Source organism: Peromyscus leucopus, chromosome 7, assembly GCF_004664715.2.
Source record: "Peromyscus leucopus breed LL Stock chromosome 7, UCI_PerLeu_2.1, whole genome shotgun sequence".
NCBI lineage: Eukaryota > Metazoa > Chordata > Mammalia > Rodentia > Cricetidae > Peromyscus > Peromyscus leucopus.
In genome coordinates, this window is record NC_051069.1 from 103,414,670 (window position 1) to 103,428,681 (window position 14,012).

At 38.8% G+C, this 14,012-nt stretch overlaps 1 protein-coding gene across 1 annotated transcript in view; it reads right to left on the bottom strand.

Annotated features, from left to right (window-relative positions):
- Positions 1-14,012, bottom strand: part of Stt3b (STT3 oligosaccharyltransferase complex catalytic subunit B) — a 79,218-nt gene that overhangs the window by 11,580 nt on the left and 53,626 nt on the right. Inside the window, exons 5-10 of the mRNA XM_028886522.2 lie at positions 13,558-13,657; positions 5,847-5,945; positions 4,856-5,002; positions 3,360-3,408; positions 1,998-2,152; positions 978-1,189 (exon numbers count right to left, since the gene is read on the bottom strand). Coding sequence (XP_028742355.1) covers positions 978-1,189; positions 1,998-2,152; positions 3,360-3,408; positions 4,856-5,002; positions 5,847-5,945; positions 13,558-13,657 — 762 coding nt within the window. The remainder of the gene's footprint in view (positions 1-977; positions 1,190-1,997; positions 2,153-3,359; positions 3,409-4,855; positions 5,003-5,846; positions 5,946-13,557; positions 13,658-14,012) is intronic.

Consider the following 14,012-nt stretch of genomic DNA (forward strand, 5'->3'; position numbering starts at 1 on the left):
TGCACGCATGCATACATGCATTGAAGAGAAGAGACTAGTCATAAACTCTTAAAAGGCTGATTAAAGAAAAAAAGATATAAAATATAACACAATGGGGCTGGAGAGATGGCTCAGAGGTTAATAGCATTGACTGTTCTTCCAGAGGACCAAGGTTCAATCCCCAGCAACCACATGGTGGCTCACAACCATCTAATACAAGATTTGGTGCCCTCTTCTGGCCTGCAGGCAGAACACTGCATACATTTTATATATATATAACAAGTATGTGCTTGATTAACACAAACCTATGAATTTTATTTTAGAGTGAGGAAAGAGAATTCCAGCCAATTCTTACACTCCAGCATTCCACTGCTTATTAGTATTGATAAGTTTAGTCAATATTAAAATAGCAAAGTCTAACAGGTCATTCTAATCTTAGACAAGAGCTCTAATTTTAAGTCTTTCCCACACTTTTGCCAACACAATCCTGCTCCTATTGTTACTCAGGTTAAAAGTGAATCTCACTTATTAGCAACACATAGGTGCTACAAACAGGTGTTTAACCAAATACCACTTTTAAACACCAACATAGGCTGGGAGAGTAATTCAGAGGTAGAATGCTTGCTTAACATGTATGAGGTCCTGGATTTGACTCCCAGCACAGGAGGTCACACCAAATACAGACTAGGGACAAGTAAAAGCACTAGTCCACATGGTCAAATCTGATGTTACTTATCACACTTGTGTTCTCAAAAATGGAAAGGCATTACCATACTATGAGTGCTTAGGTAACAGCTGGCCGTAAAAGAAGTTAACAATCTCTTCTCTGATTCCATTCTGTTTACTTTGAGCTCAAAAGTCACTAGGATTTTCATTTTGAAGCAAGCAACGGAGAGAAACTATAGAAGTCACAGCTAGTCTGTACCCTTACTTCAGCACACTTCCATCTGGGGACTCTCTCCTGGTGCTAGAGAGATCAAGACAGCACCACCTCTCACCTTGTCATACAAGTTTCCTGGGTTTCTTTTGTCATCCTCATCACTGCTGTCCTCCACAGGTGGATTTTCCCTTTTCATGTCATCCCCCAAATAGTGCTCAAAAACATTGGAGAAGGCGATTGCAGACAGCATGCAGACGACTGGGGTCAGAGTCAGCATCAGCCGCACCATCACTCCAGCAAAGTAGACAGCACTGATGGCATACAGAGCAACTGCAACGACAGGTTCTCTGTCAACACTGAGGGGAATGCTCACAGGAAACTACATGTTAACAACTACCACAGTACGGTACAAACTGCAAGTAGGCACCTCACAATGCAACTGTTTCTAATTGTTAATACCAGCCAAACTGTCTTGTTAAGTTGACTAAATAAAAACTATCACCAGTTTAGAGTAATGTACTATTATTCAAATTTAATTAGATATGGAAAATTAAATGTAATTTGTTATTTGTCAATAGCACCATACATTATAAAATTCATAGCTGACAGGTGACAATGAATTTGTGCATTACATCATTAGGCACACTAAGATTATGAAACCAAAAACAGCCTAAGAAAGCCAGCACCAATATCTGGCATAAAGCCTTCTTTAAAGCAAACACGAGTAAGAACACTGACATGACGGATGGACTCTGTCAGGTAGCACTTAATGACAATCATCCTTCCACTAGCCAGAGCTCTAGGGCAGGTGTTGACAGTCTCAGGCTAAAGGCTATGGACTTCAGAAAAGCCAATGAAGATTTGACTCCTACATCATTTGAAGCTACTCAAAATATTCATGTGAGTAATGGGTAGGATGTAAAATTTATATGTCAGGTGTACATTTAAAAAGTAGTAATTAGTACATGTATACACTGAAAATTCAACTAATTTTTCTTGGCCAAACACCTCCGTGAAACAGGAGAAAAATGTTCTTGAACATAACATATGAAAGTAAAGAAAAGCAAAACATTAAGGTGAAGTAATCTCAAATGGAAAATAATTGTTCTGAATCAAAGAGTTTATTAAAAAATCTTACCAAATACTCTTTCATCGTTGATATTTTTGATGCAGAACCATAGGCCTGCTGGGAAGGTACATACAAGAATATGTAGATCAAAGAAGAAAGACACCCAAGTCGTAGGCTGATGCTCAGACACTGATGCAATAATTGGAATGTGTATTTTTGCATACCTGATATTAAAAAAGTTCATTATTATTTACAATTATAGAATAAAACAGGAGTTCCTTTTAGATGAAGAAATTTTCTTTGATCATTGACATTGCTCTTTCTCCCAACTTTCCTTATTTAAACTTGTATTTTAACTGATGTAGCTATAGTAGAAATCAATGTTTGGTATACACTAAACAAAATGCCCCCTTAAAGTGGAGCTACCTAGGGCTCATCAAACTGTTGGCTCTGGTTTCTAATCCTTGCTCAGGTAGGTGTCTTCAGGCCAGCTCCATTGCCTACACCTACACCAATGAGTTTCTCTTATTGATGGCAGAAACACTTTACCCATGAACTCCTGTGTTCCAATGCCTTTGTAGTCAAGGGGCTTGCATGGGTGTGAGAACAAAAGCCATTTTGCAAATACTCTGAGATTCCAAGTGGTCAAAATTACTTTAAAAGTGTAAGTATAACTAACACACACCAACTTTGGAATTTAGCTTAATCAGAGCAATCTTCTGTAACTGGTTCCTTCCAGTCCTCAGGATCCACAAGCATCCCTTCAAAACAGCATCCTCCTTAGCCATCACTATAGTTTATGCTGTGATTACCCTTGCACAATAGCCCTTAGGTGTCCTATCGGAAGGACAACTGATCAATAAATGGTGGTAACACTTTATTGGACTATATAGAAAGCAACCGCAAGACCACTGATGCCCTCTCAGCACTGGGTCATCATTTTAAAAACAAAAGGTTTCACTAAAGAGTTGATCTAATTCAAAAACCCAAGTTTAAAAAATTAGTTCCTTTTATATAGTACTCTTCAAAAATGTACCAGATATCCTTAGTGTATTTGAGATTTTTCTTAAGCAGAAGCGTAAATTAACTGATTGCACAAAAGCCCCTTCATATCTTGTCATATAAATCTGTAACACAATACCTTATCCTTAACAAAACTCAAGATGTAAAGTTTATATTTGTTAGTTTTAAAAAGTTCCCATACTTAAATTACACACAAATGCTTCTGTGCTGGCAAAACCAATAAGGAGTTAGCCATAGCAGAGCAGGAATATAGAACTTATGCCTTAAAGCTACAGTGTATTCACTTCAAATAGCTCAACCTGGGTATTTACTATTGCTTAAGAAGTGACTGAAATGCTCACAATATCATAATATAGGAACACAGAAGAAAGGTTAGCTAGGAGGCCAAACCAGTATATTTGAACTTACCCAGTATCCCATAATGAATAAAACCTGCCACTCCATGGTGCAATGTAACCTTGAAGGAAAAAAACAGAGGAAATTATCCACCTTTTTACTATTTTGTAAATTCTCTCTCTGGGGTGGTTGTTATTAAGGTCTCCTTGCTACATAGTCCTTCCTGCCCACAGCATGCCTCAAAATTCCAGCAATCCTCCTACCTCAACCCTTCAAATGCTGGGAATACAGCTTTATTTTGTATTAATTAATCAATTAATTGATGTGGTGGCGCATGCCTTTAATCCCAGCACTCGGGAGGCAGAAGCAGGGGGATGTTTTTTGAGTTCGAGGTCAGCCTGGTCTACACAGCGAGATCCAGGAAAGGTGCAAAGCTACACAGAGAAACCCTGTTTCGAACCACCCCCCCAAAATATATTTGGTGGGGGAGAGGGAAGCTGGAGAGAGGGTTCAGTGGTTAAGAGCACTGGGTTTCCAGAGGACTTGGGTTTGATTCCCAGCACTCACATAGTAGCTCAAAACTCTCTGTAACTCTAGTTCTAAGGGGCCTGACATCCTATTCTGGTGTCTGTGAGTACTAAACATGTGCACAGTACAGAGACATACATGTAGGCAAAATACCCACACACAAAAATAAAATAATTATTGGTGTCTTTTGGGTGCATGCCATGACAATAGCAACAACAATTATTGTTGTTGTTGTTATTGGTGTGTGTTGGGTGCATTCCAGTGCTTATGTGGAAATCAGAAGACAATTTTGTGGTGTTGATATCCTCTCCCACCCAGACTTTCGGTTCCAGGAACCATATTCAGGTCACCAGTCTTGCACAGCATATACCTTTACCAGCTAAGACATTGCACCAACCCAATTTTGTCATTTTCAGAGCTTTGTTACTTTTAACTATGGATAATTTAAACCAATGTTCAAATACTGTTGGTTTTATCTTACAGGTGCCAATACATTTTCAAACATCTAGCCAGGTCTTTGACTCCAGTCACGCCTCCTTCACTCTGTGCTGGGCCTGTACATTATCTGGGCAGGCGGAATACCCCCAGGGAAAACTGGAACTGTTGTTTAGGACTTGTGAGCTTAGGGTAGAGAGTAAGTTACATCCAAAGTATGCTGAAATGATGTGGCCAACAGTCTCCAAGGTAAGAGGGAGAGAGTGCACACAAGAGAAGGTAAGAACACATAGCTTATCACAGATGCTCAGTCTTCAATAGTTTTGGCTCTTTAACCAGCAAGAGAAGGATGCTTGTGGATTTACCAGAGCCTGAAAAGCAGTAAAATTAAGATAAACTTGTTTTTCTAAAGTAAGGAATGGTGGCTCATGCTTTTTTAAAGTCGCAATTTGTGACATGCTATTCAGGTTTAGAACTTCTGATAATTGACATTGTCCAGTATTTGGTACTAGGATAAACGCAGTATGTGAGAAAAACTTGTGAAAGACTGTTCCTGACCAATAATTGAGAGTCACAACTTGCATCTTACAGACGATGGCACCTACCTGTATATGTCAGATAGATGACACTAAGGAACACAGCACCTGCAGCTAGTGAGACACCCAAAAAGAAAAGGGTCTGGAACTCCTGCTTTGTCAACCGGTCTCTCAGATACTGCAAAAAAGCGTAAGCTTGCAGCAATGCAAAGACACCTAGTTAAAGAGAAGGCTCAGTGAATATCAACACAGCATTTTCCCAATGCCATTTCAACACTCTCACTCACAAAAGCTTAAAAAACCCTATAGCCTTCACACCAGAGACTAGGTATTTCATCTAGCCAACATTCCCTGTGTCACCTGATGGTTAACCCACAAATTAATGCATCTGAAAAAAATCCTACTGTACATTTTCCCCAACGTGATCAGAATGTACCAGACAAGTAAAGCAGTCAACTGTGCACACTGACATTATCATGCATCACCAATGATTTCAAACATAGTTATTTCTGTGCTGATGTGCTGGCTAGTTTTTTGTCAACTTGACAGAAACTAGAGTTGTCTGAGCAGGGGGAAGCATAAGGGAAAACGGCTCCATCAGAATGGCCCATGGGGTCTTGATTATTGCCTGGTGTGGGAGGGCTCGGCTCACTGTGGGCAGTGTCACCCCTGAGAAGGTGGTCCTAGGTTGTATAGGAAAGCAGACTGAACAAGCCATGAGGAGCAAGCCAGTAAGCAGCACCCCTCCATGGTCTCTGCTATAGTTTCTGCCTTGAGTTTCTGCCCTGATTTCCCTCAGTGATGGACTGTGAGCGGGCCACTTAAGCCAAATGAATCCTATCCTCCCCAAGTAGGTTTTGATCAGTGTTTTATCATAGCAATACGAAGCAAAGTAGAACAGCTAACATTATTGAAGTCTCTTAGAAATCATGATATAAAGCAGCTGAAAAACTCAACATAAAAGATAAATGATTTCAAGGTCACACACAGTTTAAGTAGACAAAACACAAAACACTTTACAATGTCCTTTCATCTCAACTTCAAAAACTCTTGTCCATACCTGCAGCTGCCATGTGCTCGCTTGTTCTGATTGGTTGGAATCCCACAAAAGGTATCTGCATGGATAATATTAAACCCACAATGTAGAAAGTGCTATATGCTATAAAAACAAAACAGGAAACAAGGGTAATGTACTATTGCCATTAAGTACTCAACACATAAATTTATAAATCTTATTTTTAGAAAAGTTTTAACACAACTTAAGACTAGAATCTTGGAAGTGACTGATTTGATGTGTGATTGTTAGCCATGTTATAAATCATAAATATTCTATCCATTTTTTAAAGTATTATTTTAAGTGTTCTTTGTAGACCTCCTTAAATTTCAGAGACTTCCTTTCTAGCAAATGGAATCAAATTTTTAAAAACTCACCATTAGTAATCATTGATAGGAGCCAAGAACCTATACACCTGTATGTGCACTAAGTAACTATCACTGCTGTGGTTACTAATCCAAAATTTCACAGTCTCACAAACACCTAACACCATCATTAACTTACCTGAGTACCTCCTAGTCTCAAAAGTGCTGAGTATTTTATGTCTTCCAGACAGTCTCCTAATGCTCTTTGTATAGAAGTTCAAGAGTTTAAAAAGGATGTACAACTGGCTTTCTGCATGGCAGAAAATACCCCAGTCACATAAGTCAAAGTCTAACATAGAGGCTGTTTGCTCTCCACAGTGGCCTCCTCAGCTTAGGTTGATTCTAATGCACAGAACTGCTGAAGACGGATGATACTCTGTGTCAAAGATTGGTTTTCCACTTATATGACCAGAGATCAAGATTAGGTAATCTGGCTAGAAGGTATTTGGAATCACTGAAAGTAAAATTTCACCAGAGTTGTAAAAGGCCTATCCAAAATAAGCTGATGTGAAAATATTATTCTACTCATAAACTTTATTTATATCACTTTTATAAATGTACTTATGTTCAGTTTTGGGCAAATAAACTACTATGAAAAGGGAAGTCTAGGGTGCAGTGGAACAGAAGCTGTTACTCCATTACTTTGCCTGCTGTGCTCACAGTCTAGAGCATACACTTCATTTCTCCTTGCCTAATGTACTTTTATTTATTTACTTTTAAAAGAAGCCCATTTATAGAAGGTAAATTGCGAGCTATTAGTTTAAATGTTACAACTACTTCCCAAGCTGTCTGGTAAGTGATGACTACTGTGTTGGGAAGATAAGTTCATAAATTCTAATAGAAAGGGCCAGAACCTGTAAGCAACATTTCTAAAGACTTAAGAGCTAATGAAGGCCACAGCTCCGTCATCCAACCAAAGTGAACTTTGCAGACACATTCACACTGCAGTGGTAATTGCCCTTTGTGAGATACTCAAGTAAAATCCAAGCTATGACAATTTTGAATCTGCTTATGTGGTCAAGGGGACTTTTAGTAAGTTTCTTTTACTAATTAATCTGTGTTGAAGCCCTGACACAGAGTCAGAAGCAGAATGAGGGAGGAAAAAAGGCAACAAGGTTCACAATGCTACCACGTGACCTCCAAGTATGTAAAATCAAATACTTCAGGTGATCTGTAACATCCTTCCCCACATTAGAGCCCCAGATAACACTAAGATCACTAAGCTCTACAGTGTGGAGCTGAGAAATCAAACCCCAAACATGAACACACACAGAGACACCACCAGGAAAGCTTGTAGGAGTGATGAGCTTGCATCAATGAAGACTGCACACACCAAAAGTGCAATCACCTCAGTCTGGGGCTCTCTTAGAAACGCAAACACGGAATTCAGCAAGGCTGACAGGATTTGGACTAAATATAATAGACAATACAAACTGAATTAAAAAATAAACAATATCTTTTTAAAAAACTGAGAAACCACCTTACAACGAATGATTAGAGACTCCTGAAGTGTTTACAAGTTGTGGAACCACCCAAACTTATGATCATCCCCCAAAGAAAACCCCACGTCCATTACACATCTGCTTCCTGGTTCCCTTCTTTCCAGAGCATGGCAACCACAAATCTGTGTCTGTCTCTAGAGTCCTCCTTTTTTAACAATAAAAAGTGAGAGCATCTATCATACCCCATCTAGCCACCAAAGAACATTCTTCAGGTTTTATCACAAGGTAGAATGGTGCATAACTAATCCAGCATCAGAGAAGAAATCTCTATCTGTGACAACACAGGAATACACATGGACACACGCAAAAACAAATAAGAAAAAAAAAAAAAAAAAAAAAAAAAAAAACAAAAAAAAAAAATCAACTACTGAGAACAAACACTAAAGCGAGTGAATACTTTTTTTTTTTATTAAATTAATATATTTATTTTATTAATAAAATTTAAATTCATGCACACACACACACATACACACACACACACACACACACACACACACACATACACACACTGTATTTGGCAATATAAGCATTTTAGCTGTTGTTTGTTTGGTAACCCAAATGAAACAACTTCTTAGGGACTGTTCACATTCATTTTCAGGAATATTAAAAAAAGGAAGACTACATTTTCATGCCAACTTCACAGACATTCATTGTCATCAGTAAGGAGAAGGAAACATCCAGCGCTGGGCATGTGGCCCAGTGGTGAAGTGCTTGTCTAGTTCTAGGTTTGATCTTCAGTACTACAAAACACCCAAAGCAACCAAGTAACAAGACCCCAGTCTCTATGGAAACAAATACATTAGAGTTCAAGTTAACAGTAAGAATACCAAGAATAAGTCTGAAGGAAGGATAACCTAGACAGTTTAAAGCAGCAGAGTGGCGTTGAATTCTCATTACTTGGCTACTGTCAAACAAAGTAATAGACATAAAAAAATAATCAATTAACATAAAAACAAGAATAATCTGAAGAAGGATAACCTAGACAGTTTAAAGCAGCAGAGTGGCGTTGAATTCTCATTACTTGGCTACTGTCAAACAAAGTAATAGAAACTAATGCTACAGGTTTGAAAGGCTCCTGATCAGCTTCCTGCATGCACCTGCACCAATGAAGCCAATCTGCTGGGACACTGCTGTGGTCCAGAAGACCGTTTTAAGACAGTTGGACCCATGCCGGCCAGAGCCTTAATAGCTTTCGATCACTAACTCTATGAAGGGTTCACACAGGAGAAATACACATCTTACCTCACAGAACCCCTTCAGTACACAGGAAACCACTTCTACCAGATCAAGTTTGGGACTGCTGACCAAGCTACATACAGGGCCAAACATCAAAAGTTTACCTCACTTAAGATACTGTGCTCCATGGATTTGTAAAATAGCACACACATCTCAGTATCTTAATTGACATTTACAAATTTACATTTTAAAACAAAGTGGAAAATTAGATTCACTTGAATAGAAATAAATGGAGAAAGAATAAACACAACCTCCATCCACTGTAAAAATAAAAGCATGTTTTTCTCCAGACTATATGACAGCACCCAATAGTGTTTTCAAAAAAAACTTATATCAATGATAGAACATTTTAAAAATAGAAAATCCTTAGCACTCGGGAGGCAGAGCCAGGCGGATCTCTGTGAGTTCGAGGCCAGCCTGGGCTACCAAGTGAGTCCCAGGAAAGGCGCAAAGCTACACAGAGAAACCCTGTCTCGAAAAAACAAAAAAACAAAACAAAACAAAAAAAAGAATAGAAAATCCTATTAAGATCAATCCCATCTAGCCTCTAAGTTACAGAAGTTGGTAAAATCAGATGGATACATGTAGCTAGTACTTGGGACAGTGGTAGGGGAGGGCTTATGCAAGCAGGAGCTTGAAGAGAAGTATAAAAGGTGCACGCTGTGTTCTTACAGGATCTCAGCAGTGAAACCCTGCAGCACCAATTCTTCCCACAACTCCTACAGGAACCCTGACCAAACACTACCCCACCTAGTAGTACAACTTTCTACCTAGCTACAACAGCCTATTTCTGAACTCTTTCTGCTATCCCAAAGAAGTAAGCTCTAAGAAAGCACACAACCCAATAATACTGTAAATCACTCATTACATCATAGAAATGCTACCACACTGCCATCCTGTGGAAGCACAGCTTCTGGCATTCATTGCTGCAGACCACGCTTCTGATATGTGAGAAAAATTGCCCCCAAACAGTTGGACTGACTCACGCGTACAGTTTCTTTTCACTCAAAGGAAAAAAAAAATCTCTGATTAGAGACAGAACTCTGCAGAAATCCTTCTCTTATTTCCACTCCAAATCCTTGACTCCCAAGGCATAGGGTAGTGAAGCTGTGGCTAATGTGAAGTTGTACTCCAGCTCCACTGAGACCGTAAGGGCTGATGGGGCTCTTGCTGCTCATGTCAGCACCACACTGACAGCCTGGCAGTGTTCTCTATGTGTCTTTTACACTGGAGTGCCAAAGCATGCATGTGCAGGTCAGAGGACAACCCAGAGGTCTTCACCTTCCTCCTTAAGACAGCAAGCATCTCCTGGCTGCTGCATATCCCAGTGCCTGGTTTACGGGGCTACCATGTTTGCTTCACATGGGTTCGGGTCCTCCTCACACGGTGCCCATCCCCATTTCCTCAGCCCACTTCTCTGTTTTAAGTTACTACAACTCTCCTTCTGCAAACTTAGAGAAGGGTCTGTGAACACACAAACTCATTAACATTAACCCACTATTAAATCCTGTCAGCCTTTCTGATTACTTAATCTCTTGGACAATGTTTAATGGGAAAGGCTAACAAAACATCCTTCTTCTGTCAGACAAGATACAGAACAGAAAGACCTTGCAATCCAATCAGGTTTACTAGATTGCTAACACAATTAGAAGTTTGTAAGAATTTTGAAAATAAAGTCACCATGCTACTCTGTGAGCACTTCAATTTCTGAGAGTTTTGGTCAGTACTCAGGGTAAAGAATGGTGAGAAAGCAGTAACAGCAACAGAGGGCAGCAAGAAAAACAGCTCTTCTGACCAGCAGGCAAACACCTCATCAGCTTAGCAGGCACAGAACCTGAGAGCTCTTTCCCAGGGCACTGCTCACAACCACAGAGCATGTCACGGAAACAGACATTTTACAAGCTCCAAACTTGTAATGGCAGAACGAAACGACTTATTCAAAATACTTGGAACAGAGACAATCACACTTTCAAATGGAAAAATCTATCTTCTGCTATTACCTAATAGGAAGTTAAGGGTAAGTATCTAGAGGAAATTCATCCAGATTTAAATTCTAGTTCTGGGCTGGAGAGATGGCTCAGAAGTTAAGAGTACTGGCTTTATCTTCCAAAGGACCTGGTTCAATCCCCAGCACCCAAATGGTGGCTTACAACTATCTGTAACTCCAGTTCTGGGGATTTGATGTCCTCTTCTGGCCTCGGTAGGCACCAAGGCATGCACATGATAAGGATATACACGTAGACAAAACAAAATAAATATGCACAAAATAAAATTAAAAATAAAAATAAGTTTAAAATTCTAGTTCTGTCTTACAGAAGCAATTTATTAGTGCTGACAAGTATTAATGGACAATACCAGACTAAAAGGAGATTATAAATACACTGTGTGAACATTATAGAAAGAACTCATGAAATCTATACAACTTTTCTCTTGAGACAAGGTCTCACTATGTAGTCCTGGCTGTCCTTAACTCACAGAGATCTGCCAGTTTCTGCCTCCAGATTTCTGGGATTAAAGGCATGCGCCCACCACACCTAGCTAACTCTATGTACAGGACTCAATCACTCCGCAGCTATGTAATAACTAAATCTAGTATGTCAAAAAGTACATCAGACAATTATCAGCCAACATAATTTACAAATGAAATAAAACAGATTTAAAAGGACAAAACTACTAATTTATTCCACTAAAAATCATTTAGGATTTTCCTTTCCTTTTGTTTAGAGAAGGTCACAATTTTAGCCTGAAGTTCATTGTGAGCAAGGCTGACATCAAACTCTGGGCAATTCTGCCCTCGGCCTCCCAAGTGTTAGATTTAAGTGAGCCAGAACACTAGCCTATCTACTGTAAGCAGGCTCTTAAACAGACTTAAGCATTCAGTTTAAGGCTCCTAGCTTCTACACCGGAAGTGCTCTGGACCAACATGACAGGTGTGGTTCTCAGGAAGACTGGGTTCATCTATGACAGCACCAAAACATTCCCCTACTTTTGTTTAGTTTGTAATGTCTTGAGTCTTAAGACAGGAAGATACTGATAGACTAGTCTTTGTAAATTAAACTGTAATACTTGAGGGAAACGCCCAACAACCCCTAATGTATCCACTTAATACAACACATTTATGAAAGAGGGAGCCTCAGAAACCTTCAAGTCCCTTCAAGCAATGGGTGCACAGTGGCTCTCCCCTGGAAAGTGCTTACTGTAACACTGAGGACCTGTAAGCAAACGCAAAGTCAAGACAAAACTCTATGGATCCAGGTAGCACTGCTGTTAGCCTGGTTCATTCACCATGAAGGTAGAACTCAAAACAGATCATCACTGCTAATGGGATCAATCTAGGAAGCATGAAAATTACTTTATGCTTTTATAGACACCCCAATCATGCAAATAATGGATCTAGTTTATAGAATGCAAGAGCAATCTCCTATCTTGGTAAATCTCTACCTGCCACAAATATAAAATGATACTTTTTTTTTAAATCAATTTCAATATGTTGGACCAAAAGCACCAAAATTATTGGATAGTAATTAAACAATTTAAACAAATAGTAAGAAAATAGCAGTACAAATATTAAAGTATTATCCCAAATAATCTATGGTAGTAAAAACGTGCTCCTAATAACCAATCAGAATATAAGAGTCAGAGTAAGTGGTGCAAACGTGTATTATTTAAGATAAAATTCAAAGCTGTTATGAGAACCAATGACCACTACCCACAGTGTACCTGTCTCTGCCAAATACAAACAAATTTAGGTGATTACTGCTCTTGATGCTATGAGCTGTTTACTATAGTATAAGCTAGTTTTAAATGAGCAAAACTTTCTTACATATTAAAGACTGGCTTTGAACTTGCAAACTTCCTAATTGTCAGTACTGGGACTACATGCATGTACCACCACACATAGCTTCTAATTAATAGGCTTTACCAATGTCTTGTTACCTATAGAACAAATCACCACAAATAGTCAACGGATTACTTCAGTATTTTACATTTCTATCTTATAAATTTCAAAAGCAACCAAAAACTCTTTCTATAGTTCAGAAATAATTATTTTAAGTCACTTTGCAAAGTCTTAGCTGATGTGTATCTCTCACTGAGGAAAAAAAATCATAGATATAAAATGTCAAGGTTAAACATGGTGTATGATTTTTTTTCCTTTTTTTTTGACATTTTATATCTAAGTTCTCATCAACTCTAACATAAACGAAATTCTTTTGATAAAGTAGCACAGGTTTTATATGAGATATCTATGCTCTTTTGCTATTTTATCAACTAACCACATCCCTACATGGGATGTCCTACTACATAATGCTCCTACCTACCCCTCTTTCCCCAAGACCTTGGAACAGGCCAGCTCACAAATACAGTGTTAGTACAGATAATCAGAACCAATCACACAAACTCTTTCTACCTGCTATACTTCATGTGACCACCTGAGGCCTGTTTCTGACCATCTCTCCCCCACTTTCTACTTGTCTTTGTGCTTTTGAGAAGGGTCTCATGTAGTCAAGAAAGGCAAGTTCAACATAAACAGGTACTACCTTTTCATGGGTGGACAATACAGAGTAAACAGGAAGTCTGTTGACTGAGAACGAGCACTGGAGGTAGAATACTCACCTATGTAGACTCTCTTGCTGTACCTCTGCATCAACAGCAGCACAAACACATGCAGAGGAATAAGGTTGATGATAAACACATAGCCTCCCCACGCAGAGACCTATGGGAAAAGAGAGGCTCAGACATATGGCTTCCCTCACTTCCTAAAACAGGTATGTCTCATTTGTCATGCCAACCTAAACATGAGAAAATGCAACACTGGGATTTTTAGCAATTTTCCTAGGTAGTATATATACATAACATAGTTTTTATTTATTCATTTATTTATTTATTTTTACTGATAAGTCAAATAACATGATCTCATAAAGTAAGCTTTTTTAAACTCAGGAGAATAGATCAAGATAAATTTTATTTCATAGGAAGGCTAAGAACATCACATAATTATGAATTGGCAGAAACTAGGCTGTCCTGAAAATAAGCTTTAGAATATAAACAACAAATTTTTAGACTAGAAC